This window comes from Pollachius pollachius (genome assembly GCF_949987615.1).
Source record: "Pollachius pollachius genome assembly, chromosome: 14".
NCBI lineage: Eukaryota > Metazoa > Chordata > Actinopteri > Gadiformes > Gadidae > Pollachius > Pollachius pollachius.
The window spans coordinates 15,464,145-15,480,006 of NC_136947.1; the positions used below are offsets into that span (position 1 = coordinate 15,464,145).

Sequence of the window (15,862 nt, forward strand, 5' to 3'; positions counted from 1 at the left end):
TTGGGCGGGAGGGTGCTGCCCCCTCTCGAGACGGGGTTGTTTCGCACCACGGTATCGCGCATCTTTGGTCAAGACCGCCCTCTACTGGCAGCTTTCTGAATGGTTTTGGTATATATTTGGTATATGGTTATTTTTTGCGCTTCTTCACGCACTCACTTTTACTTCATTCGTCCATCAATCAAGGTATTACATTAAGTTGTATGGTTGGTTTGGTTATATATACAAGGACTTTGTTCCAAAGCATGTATTCCAAAAAGGTACCTCAGTATTTATTTTGTCAAACCAGATTAGATAGGCCTTGCCTTTCTTATTTTATGTCAAATACTTAAATTAACAGCGACACCACTAATAACAAATTATGACCACAAAAACATACACAACGTGTAGGTTCATAAAAAATGTCTTTATTTATGCTCACATTAGAATGAAATAATTACAATTCTGAAATAAGTGCATATCAATGAATAAAGTGGCAAAAACCATGTACTGATATGATAAATTATAGGTGACTATGAGTTATATTATACACAGCATACTCTCTCTTTTATTTACATGTACCTGTAAAATCAGAAAAAAAAGTAGATAGGCTCACAAGTTGCTACAACAGTATATTCCTTTAAAACTAGGAAAGATGTTTGCCTTTTAGACTGTGCTCTTATATTTCTACAAGACAAAGCCACAAGCAGATGTGGAGGGAACACATACAACCAAAACAGTAGGCATGGTAGGATTGTTTTCATCCTAAAACATAGAATAAAACATAACGTTGGAACATCTGAATCCGAAAGCCAACGGCGGACACACATTTCCCAACAGTGTTCGAAAGGGAACATCACAGTGAATACACACATTCAAAAAGGCTAATCCTATGGCCGAGGACATCCTTGGGTAGCACATGCGGGGGTTCGGTCACCAGAACAGCTGAAGAGATCATGCATTCTGGATGCCACACCAATGATAGCATTAGAGATGGAAACTGGGATTTCTTGACGTCTGCCCGAGAGTTGAAAGTCCTCCAGGCCACCCCCACTTCCTGTCTGAAGGAGCCTTGGTGATCCACTCACCGTGTGATGAGTGGATCATCGTCTTTAGGGTGTCTGGGTGGGCGGGGCTTCATGGTGAATGGAACAGTAGAAAGGAGAAGATAGAGAGATAGGACGTGGTTGGCAAGAAAGTGCCTGTTTTCAAGACAAGCCAAACACATTTACTCTCTTCTCCGTGGAGGGCCCTAGATAAAGGTACCGGTGTTTAACGACCTATTTGTTATGGTCTATTGACACAGCCCTAATGAGTGACTTTGATCAGGTTTGTCAAGTGGTTCACTGTCGAATAGAAGACCATTTGTTGTTGTTTATCTGAAGAATGGAATTGGTAGAAGAATGTCCTTGGCCCTACAGAAGATTAAAAGGGGACCTCAGGGCAGCTCAGTTAATTATAGACCATATTGTCTTTACATACACTACTTTACATTGTCTTTCTATGTTATGCAACGTTTTCATATTGGTAAAATCTATTTATTTTCAGCAATTGAAGCCAGGCAGACACTTATCAAAGCCCGTATTTGGGAGGGTTCCCTTTCAAAAGGAAATGCCTCATAAAACTGGATCTTATTGTTTCACAATTCTTCCCACTTCAAGAAGTGCGTCGTCCGAGTCTCTCGAAAATAAGGGTTTCACTCCTCACCGTCATAAAAAGAAAGGATACGTTCAAACTATTCACACCTCAGTCCAGCTTCAACTGTTTCAAACAGTTCAAAAAGAAAAGCTGTCCCTTCCCTTTTGTATATAAACCACCCCCAAATTGTTGATTCACTTGTTTTAGTTGTGATGCTTCTAATCCCGACAACACATGTACCTTCAGCTGTTTTATTTGGATTAACTGCCACGCTCCTCCCTTTCCCTTGACCAAAAACGCTGTCGTTTGCCCTTCAATGTGACAGCGTGTCATCACAGCAGTTCCAATCGTGTGTTTCTCTCCACCGATACACTCAGACCACAGCGGTCAGTCCATACCGTCAGGATTCCCGCCACTGCGCACACTGAGGTGAGCTACGAAACTTGGTGGTGAGTGCGGTGAGCTGGCCTCTTCTCAACGCTGCTCCACCCCTCCGGTTTCATAATGATGCTCTGTGTTCTGCAGCTTTTTGTTTAGTTCCCCTTTCCAGTCTCTTGGGGCTTGTGGCAAGATTTTGCGTGACTGAAATACAGCTCTGACGGCATGCAGGCTACATTTGAAGCTGTGCCACTGGCCACCGCGGGGTGAAACATATATATATATAGAGAGAGAGAGATAAACATCTCTTTATAAAGGAAAAAAGGGGGAAACAAACAAAGTCTTCCCTTCCACCTTAGAAGAAGGTGTCTCTTTTAAGTCTCTTTTCCTCCCCCCATGAGTGCCTCTCAGTCCGGGCCCAGGTACTCTGTGTTCTCGACCAATGGGATGTGTCCGTTGGCGTGGGTCTTGAAGGTGGGCGTGAAGTCCTGCTGGTAGTCGGGGTTGTCCATGCTGTTCTGCGGCCGGTGCTTCTGCCCAGGGCACAGCGCCTCCTTGGGGCTCGGCGAAAGGACTGCGGCCGGGGCCTGCACCCGGGCATGGCCCCGGGGGACCTGGGCCTGGGGGGGGCGGACCTCGTTGAGGTACTCGGGCCCCTGGGCTCCCTCCTTGAAGCAGTTGAGGTACTCGGTCTCGGTGTCGTCGTCGGAGGAGATGGGAGGCAGGAGGCCGCGGGGGGGCCCCGGCTGCTGGTAGTTGGGGTTCATCACGTCCGACACGCCGTTCTGGTTCATGTAGTCTGGAGGGAGACGCACAAGACCCATGGTCAACACACACGCACACTCAGCGACTCATGTGGGGCGGGGGAGATACACGCCACGCGGTTAACACACACACTCTTAACACAGTGGAAAGGAGTACATTAAAGTAATTGTTAAGTAGTTATCATCATGGATATATTAGCTAGTATCGGGGAAACTCTTACATCGCTGTGGTTTATGTCCTACAAACACTTCAATATTGTTTTATTAAATACCCTTAGGACACCAAAATGGCATTTCCGACCAATGCCAATTCCGACCAATCGCCACCACTCTTTGGCAATTATATAGAATTTGTTTAAGCCACATCTGCTGACAACTAGATATATGGTAAGAATATCAAAACAAGGGTCGTCAGGGATGGGCGGGATCACACTATCATAATAACTTCCTCGATGATCTCTTTCATTCTTGATGTTTCTTTCATAGTAAACCTAGTTCAGTGCTCCCTTTAAAAGCATCAGTAAACTCGCCTGGAGCTGGCTGGAAGTCCTTGTCCAGGAACTTGTCTGTGGGGTCAGGGATATAACGTAGGACCAGGCTGCCCTCTCTGCCTGGGAAGCCATTCTGGATCAAGAGAGAGAGAGACAAAGTTATGACCTGGGGACCTCAGACCTGAGACAGTCTATGCACCACGCTAACTAGACGAGAGGGAAATATATACTTTATTAACCAGACGGGAAATTTGACTGTCACGGAAGTAAGTACAAGACAGTAATACTCAGTAATACTATACTATATTAAACATTATTCCCGGTAGTTGAGGAAGCTATGGAATCATAGCTGTTACATTGAATCGAGAGGAGTGCTTGGAGTTTCTCTTATGACTGTCACCATGTAGCACCACTTACCATGAAGCCGTTTCTGCTATGACACGTCCCGATGCTGCTGTTGAGGCTCTGCAACACAAATCAGAAACATTCATTACCCATCAGGCACCTGGGGCCCGTGCCATTAGGCCTCAGGCTCGGCAGTGACCCGAGTTCGAGTCCTACCCGTGGTCATTTGCTGCTTCTCCTCCCCTCTCTCTCTCCCATACCTTCCTGTCGAACTGACTATCTTCATGAATAAAGCGTACAAATAAATAAAACAACATCAGGCACCAGTGCATCCCCTTAGCCCAAAGGAATACATAGTTTTACATACAACTCAGGAGAATACGGTATGATTTTTTGTGCACAACTTCTTCGTTAAAATTCTCATTAGAACTGTGGCTTTAATGAGTTTGAATATGTTTCTCACTAGACGACTAGAATGAGAATAGCTCTGTCCACTTTCAATAGACTACATATGTTTTTTGTCTTGGGGACTATAAAAAAAAACAGCAAATGAATGTAATGTTGTCGCAAGTGAAACCGACGCAAGGATATCTGCCCGGTGACAATATGCACGTGGAATGTGATTGGGTCCATCTGGATTTGATTGGCCCTTACGAAAGTGACTAAAGCTCGCCAGCTGTGTGGTCTCTGGAGCAACAGGGGCGGAAGCCCGATCCCATGAATGGTTGAAATGCTGAAGTCTGCCGGTCTGCACACGTTACCGCCATCACTACACAACTTATCTCTTTCCCCGGTAGAGGAAGTGAGTTGATTAGATTTGGACGTACAATAGTTAATAAATATTTGTCATTGTTTCATGCATAGTAACTTCCCTACGGTCCTTCCTACTCTGTCACGACCTAAACCAGGCCAAAACCAAAAAGTCTGCTTCCATTTAACGGCGTCTCTAAGCCCACCTCGGCTCACCCTGGTCCGTTTAACAACTGCCTTCCGCCCATTTCAAGGAACTAATCGCTCAACAGACAAGAGCCCGGCTCCAGACGCTGAGCCGTTCGCTCTCACAGCCCAGCGTGAGAGCTTCCAGACCCCCGCTGCCCAGCGGCATTATGGGAAAGAGGGAAGAATCTCTGCTCAGCCGGTCGGCGCGTCCCTGGAAGGATCTCTCCCGGTCCAACGCCCGGCCAGCCTAGCGCTGATGGGATTTCTCCTTGTTGTTGTTACTGTAAGCCCTCTGTATTTTCCACTCGCTGAAACCAACCGTGTCATGCATAATACGCATCAACAATGATGCTACGGAAAACCGACTCCATGAAAACAGATAGGAGCGAGGCGGCCCCCTCTCGGGACCTCTTGAGAGTAGTGTTGGGCCGTCTGTGAAGGCCATCAAAGCTGAGAGCTCTGTATGGGCTAAGCAGGCGTTCAGCGACCGGCTCTGATACCCAGATACCTGGCTTGGAGCAGGGGGGCCATATACACACTGGCCTTGACTGAACTGGAGGACCCAGAGTAAATGACTTCTCCTCATTTTGTCCACCCCCGCCATCCCCCCCCCCTCCCTCTCTCGCCCCCACACACCCCGCCTCCCGTGTTAATCATAAGGGCACCTGGGAGGAAACGTAGAAGAAAAGTGGGGTGGGGGGAACAAAAAGGAGGTGAAGGGTGGGAGGTTGAATGGATGCAGAAGAAGGAAAAGAAGAAGCGGGTGGGGGAAGGGGGTCCCTTGGGTGATGGGGTCAACAGAACGTGGACCAGAAAACTGGGTCGTTTGGGGTTCAGGCCAGGTAACGACAGGCTGGAGAGATATTCAAGCCCAGCCAATTAGATTCACTCTTGTGGCCATCACGTACGCCCTATTTGATTTCACGGTCCCTGCAGATAGAGCTGCTAGCCATCAAGCATCAAGTCCAAGGTGTTTTGGTCCTATTGCCGCTGAATGGGGGGGGAGGAGTTCAATGATGCCAAAACAGAGTTTGACTGTGTTTCCATCTGTCTTTGGGATTAAGTGAATTATATGCAGAATGTGCATTTCACAGAGCTCATGATTAAAAATCAATCTCATGCAACCATAACATACAGAGGAAAAACAAAGGGGTTTATTGTCGCCCGTGTTTCAAGGAAACGCTGATGAGCAGTTGAACTCTGTCGTGTGTGCAGACAGGAGCTGGCGTGAATCAGGCCAATTCATCTTAAACGGCTGACGTACGCCAGCTCCACAGGAGACTGCAGCAAGTCAAGGTGTGCAGCAAGCCGCTTTGGATAAAAGACTCTCAGGCTAAATGACTTAAATATACACAAGAACATGTTTCTTTCTCTTTCATTGTTTTAAAATCTATTATTGAACAGCAGACCCGGATCATGTTCCTTGCTGTGCTCCTAGGAATTCCTGTAATCAGAGTCGCGACCCCAATTTGCCATCCCATTATGGTCTGTTGCACCAGAAAGGTTTTGTTTTCTTTCAGTCAACGATATTCCCCCCTCATTTGGAAATGGAAGGCTTTTTTCTTCTCTGTGATTTTGATGGAAGACAGAACACGTGTGACAGCTTGACTTCTACAGGTCCAGAATAGGCCTGAAGCCTCTTCTGCTAACCTTCTTGCCTGAGGCACAGAAAGGCAGCTAAAAACACAGACAAACACACACACACACATACAGACAGACAGTTAGAGACACATACAGACAAACAGGCAGACACACATGCAGACAGACAGACAGAAACACAGTCTGAAAGGCAGACACACACACAGACAAGACAGACAGTTAGAGACACATACAGTCAAACAGGCAGACACACATGCAGACAGACAGACAGAAACACAGTCTGAAAGGCAGACACACACACAGACAAGACAGACAGTTAGAGACACATACAGACAAACAGGGAGACACACACGCAGACAAGACAGACAGAAACATAGGCAGAAAGCCAGTCACACATACAGGACGACAGAAAAGACAGACAGGCGGAACAACGGAACCGAGAGACAGAGAGGCGGACAGACAGGCAGGCAGAACAACAGAACAGGCAGACAGACAGGTGGGGGGAGCCTACCAGGGAGTGCAGCAAGGGCGTGCGTGAGGTGCTGGGGCTGGTGAAAAAGCCCTGCTGGGGCAGCAGGTACTCGTCAGCGTCCACCGCGTCGTCCATCTCCTCGCCGCTGATCAGGCTGCGGTACAAGCGGCCCTCCGGGGGGCTTGGCAAGTGCATGCTGTCGTCGCCCTGGAAACGGAAAAAAACAAACACCAAAAAACTGTTAGGCCCAAAGAACACAAGAGCGCAAAATGAGTTTCATAGGGAAACTCAATCATGGTGTTTTAATGGAGCAAATCGACTCGGAGAAGGGAATGCAACGTGGTCTCTCTTTTTTTTTGCTAGTTTAGGACTAAAGGCGTCTATTTTGGGCTATGGTCGCCATGTGCTTTGGGCTTTAGAGTGAAGGTTGGCCCACTGTATGGAAAGGGGTCTTTCTCTCTTTGCATAGCAAGTGGCAGGATGTGGGGGCCAGGCTGTTTGAATCCCAGCCGGAAGGTTCCTGTGTTGGCTCCCCCATTGTCCACAGTCTGGTCCAGTCTGCTCCTTGGTGACTTGTGTCTGAATTGACTGTAAGTCTCTTCGGCAGGAGCAACGTGTCAGCTTTAAACTGTTTATTTCTCTTTGGATGAAACCGTAAAAAATTTGTTTGAATTCTTTTTCTATTTTACAAGCGAGATAATGAGTGTCTCAATACAGTATGCCGGCACAGTCAACGTGACATTATTGTCATGTTTTGACCACTAGTTGGCGCCAGCGAGATGTGATTTCCACAGCCCCATAAACACACAACATTCTGCATTGTCGAGATTAGAAAGATGGATGTTTATTTATTTAACCTTATCATGAGCATTGAGCGACAACAACAAACAGCACAAGCCGAGGTTAGGGCGTCCGCCAGTTTTAATACGTTACTGATTACCAGCCTTGTTGGTATTGAAAGCATGTGAGGTGCGAGAGTGTACCTGAATGACTAGGTAACGCGAGGGATCCCGTGCCATCTTTGAGAACTCTGACATGAGTTCCCGGAAACGCGGTCGGCTGTCTGCATCAATCATCCAGCCTGAACAGAAACACCGACAGATCTTATCAGGGACATCGCTTCCTGGGTGATGTGGGAAACCATGCAATCCCATAGCTGATCATTCCCAGCACAGTATAATTAATAGCACGCTGTGACTGTGAACTATATTAGTGGTACTTGACATTTACTTAGGCTTTGAGTCATAAAATCAGTAGCTTTCATTCTTTCGTTCATTCATTATCCTGCGTACATTTGACCATGATCATGTAGACGTCTATGGTGCAGATTGGGGGCTGGGGTAGCCTCTCTCCTTTCTCCAGGACCCCAGCGATTTCACTGGCGGGAATGCCGTCGTAGGGCTTCGTCCCGAACGTCATGAGCTCCCAAACGGTCACACCTAGAAGCAGGGCACAGCTGAGCTTCACATACACGCTCGCACCCTAAACGTTACAGCATCGCCAGAATAGAGACTCTGTGCTAGAGCTGTGCTTGTGTTTTCCCAAGAAAATGACCAAACAAAAACAACAAATCACAGTTAGATTTAGCAACAGGATGTACGCTTGCAGAATATCGCACAGCATCTGAACACATTGGCCCCGTGCCCTGTAGCAGTGGGAGTTTGCAGGATGCGTATGTGCGTTGGAGAGTTTGCAGAGGAAGAGGGAAGAGAGGGTAGAGAGAGAGGCGGTAGAGAGAGAGTCTCTGTCACTCCTGCCAGGCCCTGCTGATGGGTTCGCCTTATTGAGCGGAAGGCCTGATCAAACCCTAGAGACCGTTGTGGGGGCTGACTCGCAGAAAGGAACAGCGTGTGCTCCACGTGTGTGTGCGTTTGCGCTGCATGTTTGTTATATGATATGTCTTTCTATTGTTTGCATGTGTGTGTTAGGTGTGTGCCTCTGTGTGTAGTATGATGCGTGCTTGTGTGTGTGTGGGTTGGTGTGCTGCATGTGTGTTATGTGATATGTGAGTGTATTGTTTGCATATGTGTGTCAAGTGTGTGTCTGTGTGTGTTATATGATGCAGTTTTGTGTGTGTGTGTGTGTGTGTGTGTGTGTGTGTGTGTTATATGATATGTGTGTGTAATTTTTGCATGCATGTGTGTCTCTTTATAATATATGAGTCTGTGTGTGTCTGTGTGTGTCTGTGTGTGTGTGTGGGGCCGGGGGAGTGTATTTGTGCTTGTGCGCATATGTCCCTGAACTTGATAAATGCTTTCTGGCGTGTGCTGCCTGGAGCAACTATTTTTTTGTTATAATATTTATAATATTGTCCATCTGAGGCTCGTTTCTGCGTAGGCTTTTAGTAGCTCTCTTGAAACCTTTGATAGCTACGAGGCCGTTACTCCGTTTCCAAATTTGACAACTGCACAAAAACAATATAGTGTTTTGCAAAGTAATAAGTGAATTAGCATTGACGTTACACATTGTCCAAATGTCCTTCTTTGTTACCTAAGACTTCAGCATCTCTGCTGTACACTACTCAAAACACACATCACGTACACATGAACCAATGCTAGCCTCAGTTTAGACACGCTTTGAAGATGCCCATCAATCTCGCAGCTACGTTTTTTCCTGCAGTACAGCAAACATGCGCGGCGTTGCGTTGCATAGTACCTACCGTAGCTCCATACATCACTCTGGTGCGTGTAGGTCCTGTTCAGGATGGATTCCAGCGCCATCCACTTTATGGGGACCTGCGGAGAGGGAAGACCATCACTCACTGAGAATAAGCCTCGCTGGCCAGTGTTTTAGAAAGGGAAAGCCGCTTTGACGTGGAGTAAAGAGATTGCCCTAGCGGTGCATGTCAAGAGATTACTAGAAGAAGATGAAGGCGGTGAGAGTGAGAGAGATGTTTGGAAGCGTCTTGTCTGAAAGCAAACAAGCAATAAATCTCAGCCCTGCCGTAAGCGGAGATACCCATCTATAACACAATCAGACGTGTCATTATGATTTTTTTTTAAAGTCAAAGACAAAAGTGCGTACAGTCCCTTACAGCATGCTTTCAACTCTAAAACATATTCCTGCTTGTGTCATCCTCCACCTCCCCAGTACCAACACCACCTGTGCTGCTCCTGCCCAACGTTAAAGAGGGCGACACGGGTGTAGACGGACGGGGACCCACCTTCCCCCCGTCCGCGTGGTACTCCTTCTCGTCGGCGTTGAGGAGCTTCGCCAGGCCGAAGTCGGTGATCTTGACGTGCTGCGGGGTCTTCACCAGGACGTTGCGGGCAGCCAGGTCTCGGTGCACCAGGTGGCGCTCCTCCAGGTAGTTCATCCCCTGGGCGGCCGGCGGGGGATGGGTGGAGAGGAGGAGACAGGGAACAGGGCTTCCTTATAGGTGGCGTTTGGATTAGGCCGCACTATGCCACAGTGCGCTTTATAAAAACGTGTGTCGTAACAACATTATAGGCTCAGTTATCGAGTTCAACTTTTTTTCTACTTAATTTTATGAAGACTTAAAAGTCAATTTAACTTAAACTCAAACTCAACAAGACTTAAATCAACTTAAAGCTACTTAACTTAAAAAATGTGTTTTGAATATTTACACCGTATTCCTTTACATTTAGACACAAATGTGACAGCAAGACAGACACATAGCAGCATTGAAACAACCTCCATTAATCCAGAGCACATAAACAAACATCTGAATCATTACAAACATGTCCCAACCCCATGATCTCTCTTACCTTGGCGATCTGAACACACCAGTTGAGCAGGTACTGGGAGCCGATGTGGTCCTTGTTCTCTTTCACGTAATCCAGCAGGCAGCCGTAGTGCATGAGCTGAGTCACCAGCTGCGCCGTGGAGGTCAGGCAGATCCCCAGCAGACGGCACACGTGGGGGTGGTCCACACTGGCCATCACATACGCCTCCTGCATAGACACACATTTAAAGGCTTTTATTTGGATCCAAATTTACAAAGAAGGAGAAAAAATTCCAAACATTTTGGGGAGGAATAGTGATAGTGTAACAGGTTCGAAGCTTACATGCCTTTACAAGACCTACATGATAAGTTGATCAGATATTACACCGAACACTTGTGGAAAAACAAAACATCTTTGTCTCCAGATTTGCATGCTACCTGTGGTGGCTGAAACAGAGAAAAATGACGCCAATCTTTTGGCTTCTTTCTTAGGCCGCCGCCACAACCGCAGTCCTCTAAATTTTTTGTGGATATTACCTAAGCTTCGAAGATTAAGGATATAACACACACACACACACACGCACCAAATATAGTAATATGAAGGATATGAAGACAACAAACTGGGTGAAGTCCTTCAACAGGAGAGACTGACGTTTAGCATAGCAGGCCGTGGTAAGACCTCTGGACCTGGGTTACCCTGCCTTGATGTTTAATCGATTTATGTGATAAATGTAATAGATAACACCCATTAATCCATCCCTGAGTAAACATTGCATTTTATATCTTTGCCTATATCTTCTATTCTGCAAGGTTTGAAGTTACTCTAAGCTGAAGTCTACGGTTATTATTTAATGTGGTATACTTTGTGTCTTGTGTTTTTTCTGTAATATGCATTTATTTTTTTCATATTTTGTGTTTTGCCGTAGTACGGAGGGGGAATATAATACTGTTAAATGATGTTGCAATTGTTAAGGATTACAAGATGCCATCAAATTGAACTGTCAGAACAAGTAACAATGATGACTAAAGACAATAATATGCTAGTATTCCATCCACGTAGGCAAGTCGCCTTTTATCGACCGGTTAGGTTCCGACCTGTGGAATGCCATGACAAACATAATTCTTTCTCTCTTTCACTCCCCTTCATCTTCCGGTCCGTTGAAGCGCAAAATGGACATAAGAAAATATGTAAAAAAGATCCAAACCTTCACATACATGCTACTAAATGCTATAAAATGTTTTATTGCCAGTTAAGATGTGATTTGGTTCAGAACATCCACGTCATCTGTGTGTGTGTCTGTGTCTCAAGTGGGGAGACTGATTCATCCGAAAGATTTACATCTGGAGCTGCTGCTTCTGTCAACAAATATGCAGGCTACTGTGGCGTATCCGGGCATACAGGTTATATGGAGTCTGCTCACGCTAAAGGCCTAAAAACGCTAGCATTTTGGCCATCCGCCAGGGAAATTCCATGCTGGCTCTAGAGAGGCCCAGAGCACACTCACAACCCTTTGAGGAGTTAATATACAAAACAAATATAAAGCGGACAGATTTGATTTTATAGGACAGTATAGGTAGTTGTTACATGAGTAGTAGTAGCCTATATATAGAGAGCGAAGAGGTCAGCCAAATTCTTCCAAGTAGTCCTTGTCCTCAAATTAAAAGGCCGAGAGGATGTCTGGTGTCCGCCTCACCAGATGTGGAGTGACTAAGGAACACGACCGCAGAAGCCTCAGTGCTTAAGATGCACTTTAGGTATACTGTAGGAAACCACGAGTACACAGAACTGGTTTGTTTTTTTGTGTTGTTGTTTTTTTTGGATGGCAACAGAGCCGCCGGCATCCCCCCAGACCTACATTAGCAGCTCACAGACCCAACCCTCCGACACATTCATCGTCTTTCCTGCATCTCTCCAGCAGGGAGTACTGCTGTAGAACTGGATGCCTCCCCTTCACCTAATGTCATTAGAGCATAACCAGACGCATGTCGCCCTTATTAGGAGCAGACCTGACGCTGGCATTTCAACCGGGGCGAGAACTGCAGCAGTGTGTTGTAGTACATTGTGATATATTCCTAAAGTGTGGTCTACATTACTGAAGTATTCCAAGTGTTGGCTTAAATAGCCTAAAGACATTTTAAACGTTTAGCATACATTGATTTTAAATATAAGTGCAAGTAGATGGGTGAAATACGTAGAGAGAACATGTATTGTTATCACACTGAACAGTGTGACAGGGAGCCCATAGTGGAATGATTGATAGGACCATTAAAGCCATACACCTACATCCATGATCTCCTTGTTTGCCTTGGGTGACGTGGCCTCTCTTAAGACCTTGATTGCAACAGGGATCTTCACGTCCTCCCCTTCTGGAACCCATAGGCCCTGTGTGGACAAGAAACCTGTTAAGGGTAAACCATCAGGCTACTTCCAAAGCTGTGGATACGTCCACACCAGAGACTACATGTATATATTCAAATATAAACATGTCACGGGCATCACAAGTACATAAACGAAGACATGTGCACCGGCCTGCTAAGTGTGCGCATTGACAAGTTGAAACGTGTAATCGTCGACACTTAAACACAGGACATGGGCACTCATGCAAACATACTAGCGCAGGCACACACATATATAACCACACACACACGTGCAAGCCCCGCTAAGAGCAAGCATGATCTGCTGTAAGAAGATGGACAGCAGATGTGGATGTTACGCATGCATTTTACTCCTGAGTCCTACCAAGCTCTATGCTGCCAGCTACATTCAATTAGCACGCAGCACACACACACACACACACACACACACACACACACACACACACACACACACACACACACACACACACACGTGCACATGCCGCTAAGAGCAAGCATGATCTGCTATATGAAGATGCACAGCAGATGTGAACGTTAACGGATTCATTTTACTCCCGCGTCCCGCCGAGCTCTAACACCAGCGCACCCACAAACACACACAGGGGCCTACCTTGTAGACGGTGCCGAAGGCCCCGGAGCCCAGCACCCTGATCTTCTTGAACTCGGTCTCCTTGAGGATCCTCAGCAGGGCCTGGTTGGGTGCCTCCCCGCTGGGCGTCAGTGGCTCCACCAGCTGAAGAGTCACACAGACAGATCCATGGATACACGATCCATACGTTAGAGAGGACTTAAAGGTTGGATCAGGGATGTTGGGTGACGTCACTTGTTGGTACTTGAAGCGAGATCCCAAACAAACAGAGCCAGCTCGCCCGTCCCTTCCATGTTTCGTGCATTCGCTAAAAACTATCATGAACGCAGCGCAAAACACACAACACCAACCCCTTGTCGGTGATTGGTTGGAATACTATTTATTTTTGTTTTGCGTGATTGGTAGTACCATTTGTTTTTGTGTACGATCCCGGAGCATATGCTGCCTACAGAGACGCGTTATTTTGACGGCCTGCTCATGGGGCGGGCAGCTGGCGGATTTTGAGGAAACATCAGATGAATGTGATCATTTATGTTTCGGACCGCTGATACAACCTTTGAGACCAGCGGTTATATTGTCCATTCATCGTGGAGCTCCCTTCGGGGATTGTTATCGTAGCTTAAATACCCGTGATTATATTCAAATGTGTAGATGCATGAATGAATCAGTAACATTTCATAAAGAGTAACACGTACTCTTATAGTCTACATCACAAATTTCGTAATTTACAACTTTCTGAGGGAGAACCCACTCTCCCCTAACAGGTTACCTCTCTCTCCTGGAGGATTCTCCGCGTGGTCCGCTTTCTCTTGATGTGGCGTCGCCGTAGCAACACAAAGACGAACAGCGCCGCGACCACCAGAGCCAGGAGACCTCCGACCACGCCGGCTGCGATTATGGACAGCCCTGATTGGCTGAGAGGACAATAACACATGATCAATTAAAAATAGTTCTATTCGCGATATGACTGATATTAATATTCAACGTGAACATTCATCTTTACTCTGACAGGCAACAAACACAACACTTTGTAAAATATCTCTGGGGATGCTCAAGTGTGAAACAAAGTGTTTGCAGTTTCGTTATCTCTTTGCCAGTCTGGTTTGTCAACAGATCTGTCGAGGATAGCAGTGGATTGATGACAGATCCAACTATTGTCAGAAATGAGCTGCACCTCAAGCATAGAACAGCACTGAGCTGTGCCCTGAACGGCAAAGGAATCCTGTCGGATTACTTGGCTTACCGTTTGGGTTGACAGCCACTCAGTCCAGGACCATGGCATCTATCAGCAAATGAGAAGCAGAGTGTATCAAACACAGATCAATATTAATAAAACACATTTTCAAATGGATTAAATCAGGGTAAAATGTTGAATCGTAACAAAGACAGGACGACAGGTGCACACATAACGGCTATTATATACAAACACAAACATCGAAGGGAATAAAACTTTAAACTAAGTCATTTGAAATGACTTAATGGCGAGCCATCTGTCTAAGAGTAATGAACCCTGCAACACACAGTTTTGGTTTCACCTTGTGCTCTAATCTTTGCAAGGAATGTGCGCCCACACAGAGGGTTATGTGTAGGTGATTTGTTCTAATTAACTATGTATGCGTCACGTCTAAAGTCATAATGTTTTTATGCTTTTTGCAATCAGGCAATCAGCTGACGATGTAGGTAATTTATTATAGACACTAGCTAGGATCTCCTGCATAGTTGTGTATGTATTGCTGTGTATTGTGTGTCAATGTGTATTGTTTCACCAAGAGCTCTGGAATTCAGACAGCAGGCAGACAAAATTAAATGTGTCTGTGTGTCTGTGTTTGTGTGGTTAAGGGGGGGGGTCTCACTTCCGAAACATCAAAGTGCCACTCAGCCAAGACTTTCACTTACACTTTCCGGCTATCCCAGTATCGCTATGCAACCACTAGATCAACTCTTTGGTTTTCACTGTATTTCTCTTCAGGTTATTATACTCTTTCATGCCAACGTATTTATATTAAATGTAGAATAACATAAATCTTAAGCATAGAGCCCCCCAGCACCAAGACACAACGCTAACACAATCTACCTTTCTCTCTACCTATCTACCCGCAAGGTCTTTGCCTCTGCACTCAATTATGTGAAAAAAAGGTCTATCAAACTAAATGAACCATTTAAGAAATTAAAAATATTAATTCAGTGGAAGAACGATAAGTAAATGAAACATATTGATAACGAGAAATGTTCTACTTGGATGTTACTCATAATATATTGCATACCGCTGCCTTGAGCGTGTCTACATTACCCAACAGGACAACACTTAACCCTGACAGCCCTAAATACTGTTGTGCTAATAATATATAATACAATGGTGCTTTTGTGCATGCAACGGCAGGGGATAATCTAAACTCATTCAACTGTGAAGAGCACTGGAGATGTGTATTGCCTGCAGTACAATAAAAGCATTGGCACTAGACTAAACTGTGCTTTCAAAGTGATCAGAGGAGATCCAGTGGGATAAACTCAAACACACAGGAGAGACACTGTATAACTCCCAGCCCCTGTTCTGATGTGACTACCTAATGCTTTGAATCGTAGGGGACTTGCGATGAAACACACGCACAC

The 15,862-nt window shown here is 45.8% G+C and overlaps 1 protein-coding gene across 1 annotated transcript in view; it reads right to left on the reverse strand.

Annotated features, from left to right (window-relative positions):
* Positions 1-390: 390 nt before the first annotated feature.
* egfra (epidermal growth factor receptor a (erythroblastic leukemia viral (v-erb-b) oncogene homolog, avian)) overlaps positions 391-15,862 on the reverse strand; it is a 46,537-nt gene continuing 31,065 nt past the window's right edge. Inside the window, exons 16-28 of the mRNA XM_079750771.1 lie at positions 14,496-14,534; positions 14,022-14,166; positions 13,274-13,396; positions 12,572-12,670; positions 10,331-10,516; positions 9,766-9,921; positions 9,262-9,337; positions 7,895-8,041; positions 7,586-7,683; positions 6,642-6,809; positions 3,665-3,712; positions 3,287-3,380; positions 391-2,791 (exon numbers count right to left, since the gene is read on the reverse strand). Coding sequence (XP_079606897.1) covers positions 2,400-2,791; positions 3,287-3,380; positions 3,665-3,712; positions 6,642-6,809; positions 7,586-7,683; positions 7,895-8,041; positions 9,262-9,337; positions 9,766-9,921; positions 10,331-10,516; positions 12,572-12,670; positions 13,274-13,396; positions 14,022-14,166; positions 14,496-14,534 — 1,771 coding nt within the window. The 3' untranslated portion in view covers positions 391-2,399. The remainder of the gene's footprint in view (positions 2,792-3,286; positions 3,381-3,664; positions 3,713-6,641; positions 6,810-7,585; positions 7,684-7,894; positions 8,042-9,261; positions 9,338-9,765; positions 9,922-10,330; positions 10,517-12,571; positions 12,671-13,273; positions 13,397-14,021; positions 14,167-14,495; positions 14,535-15,862) is intronic.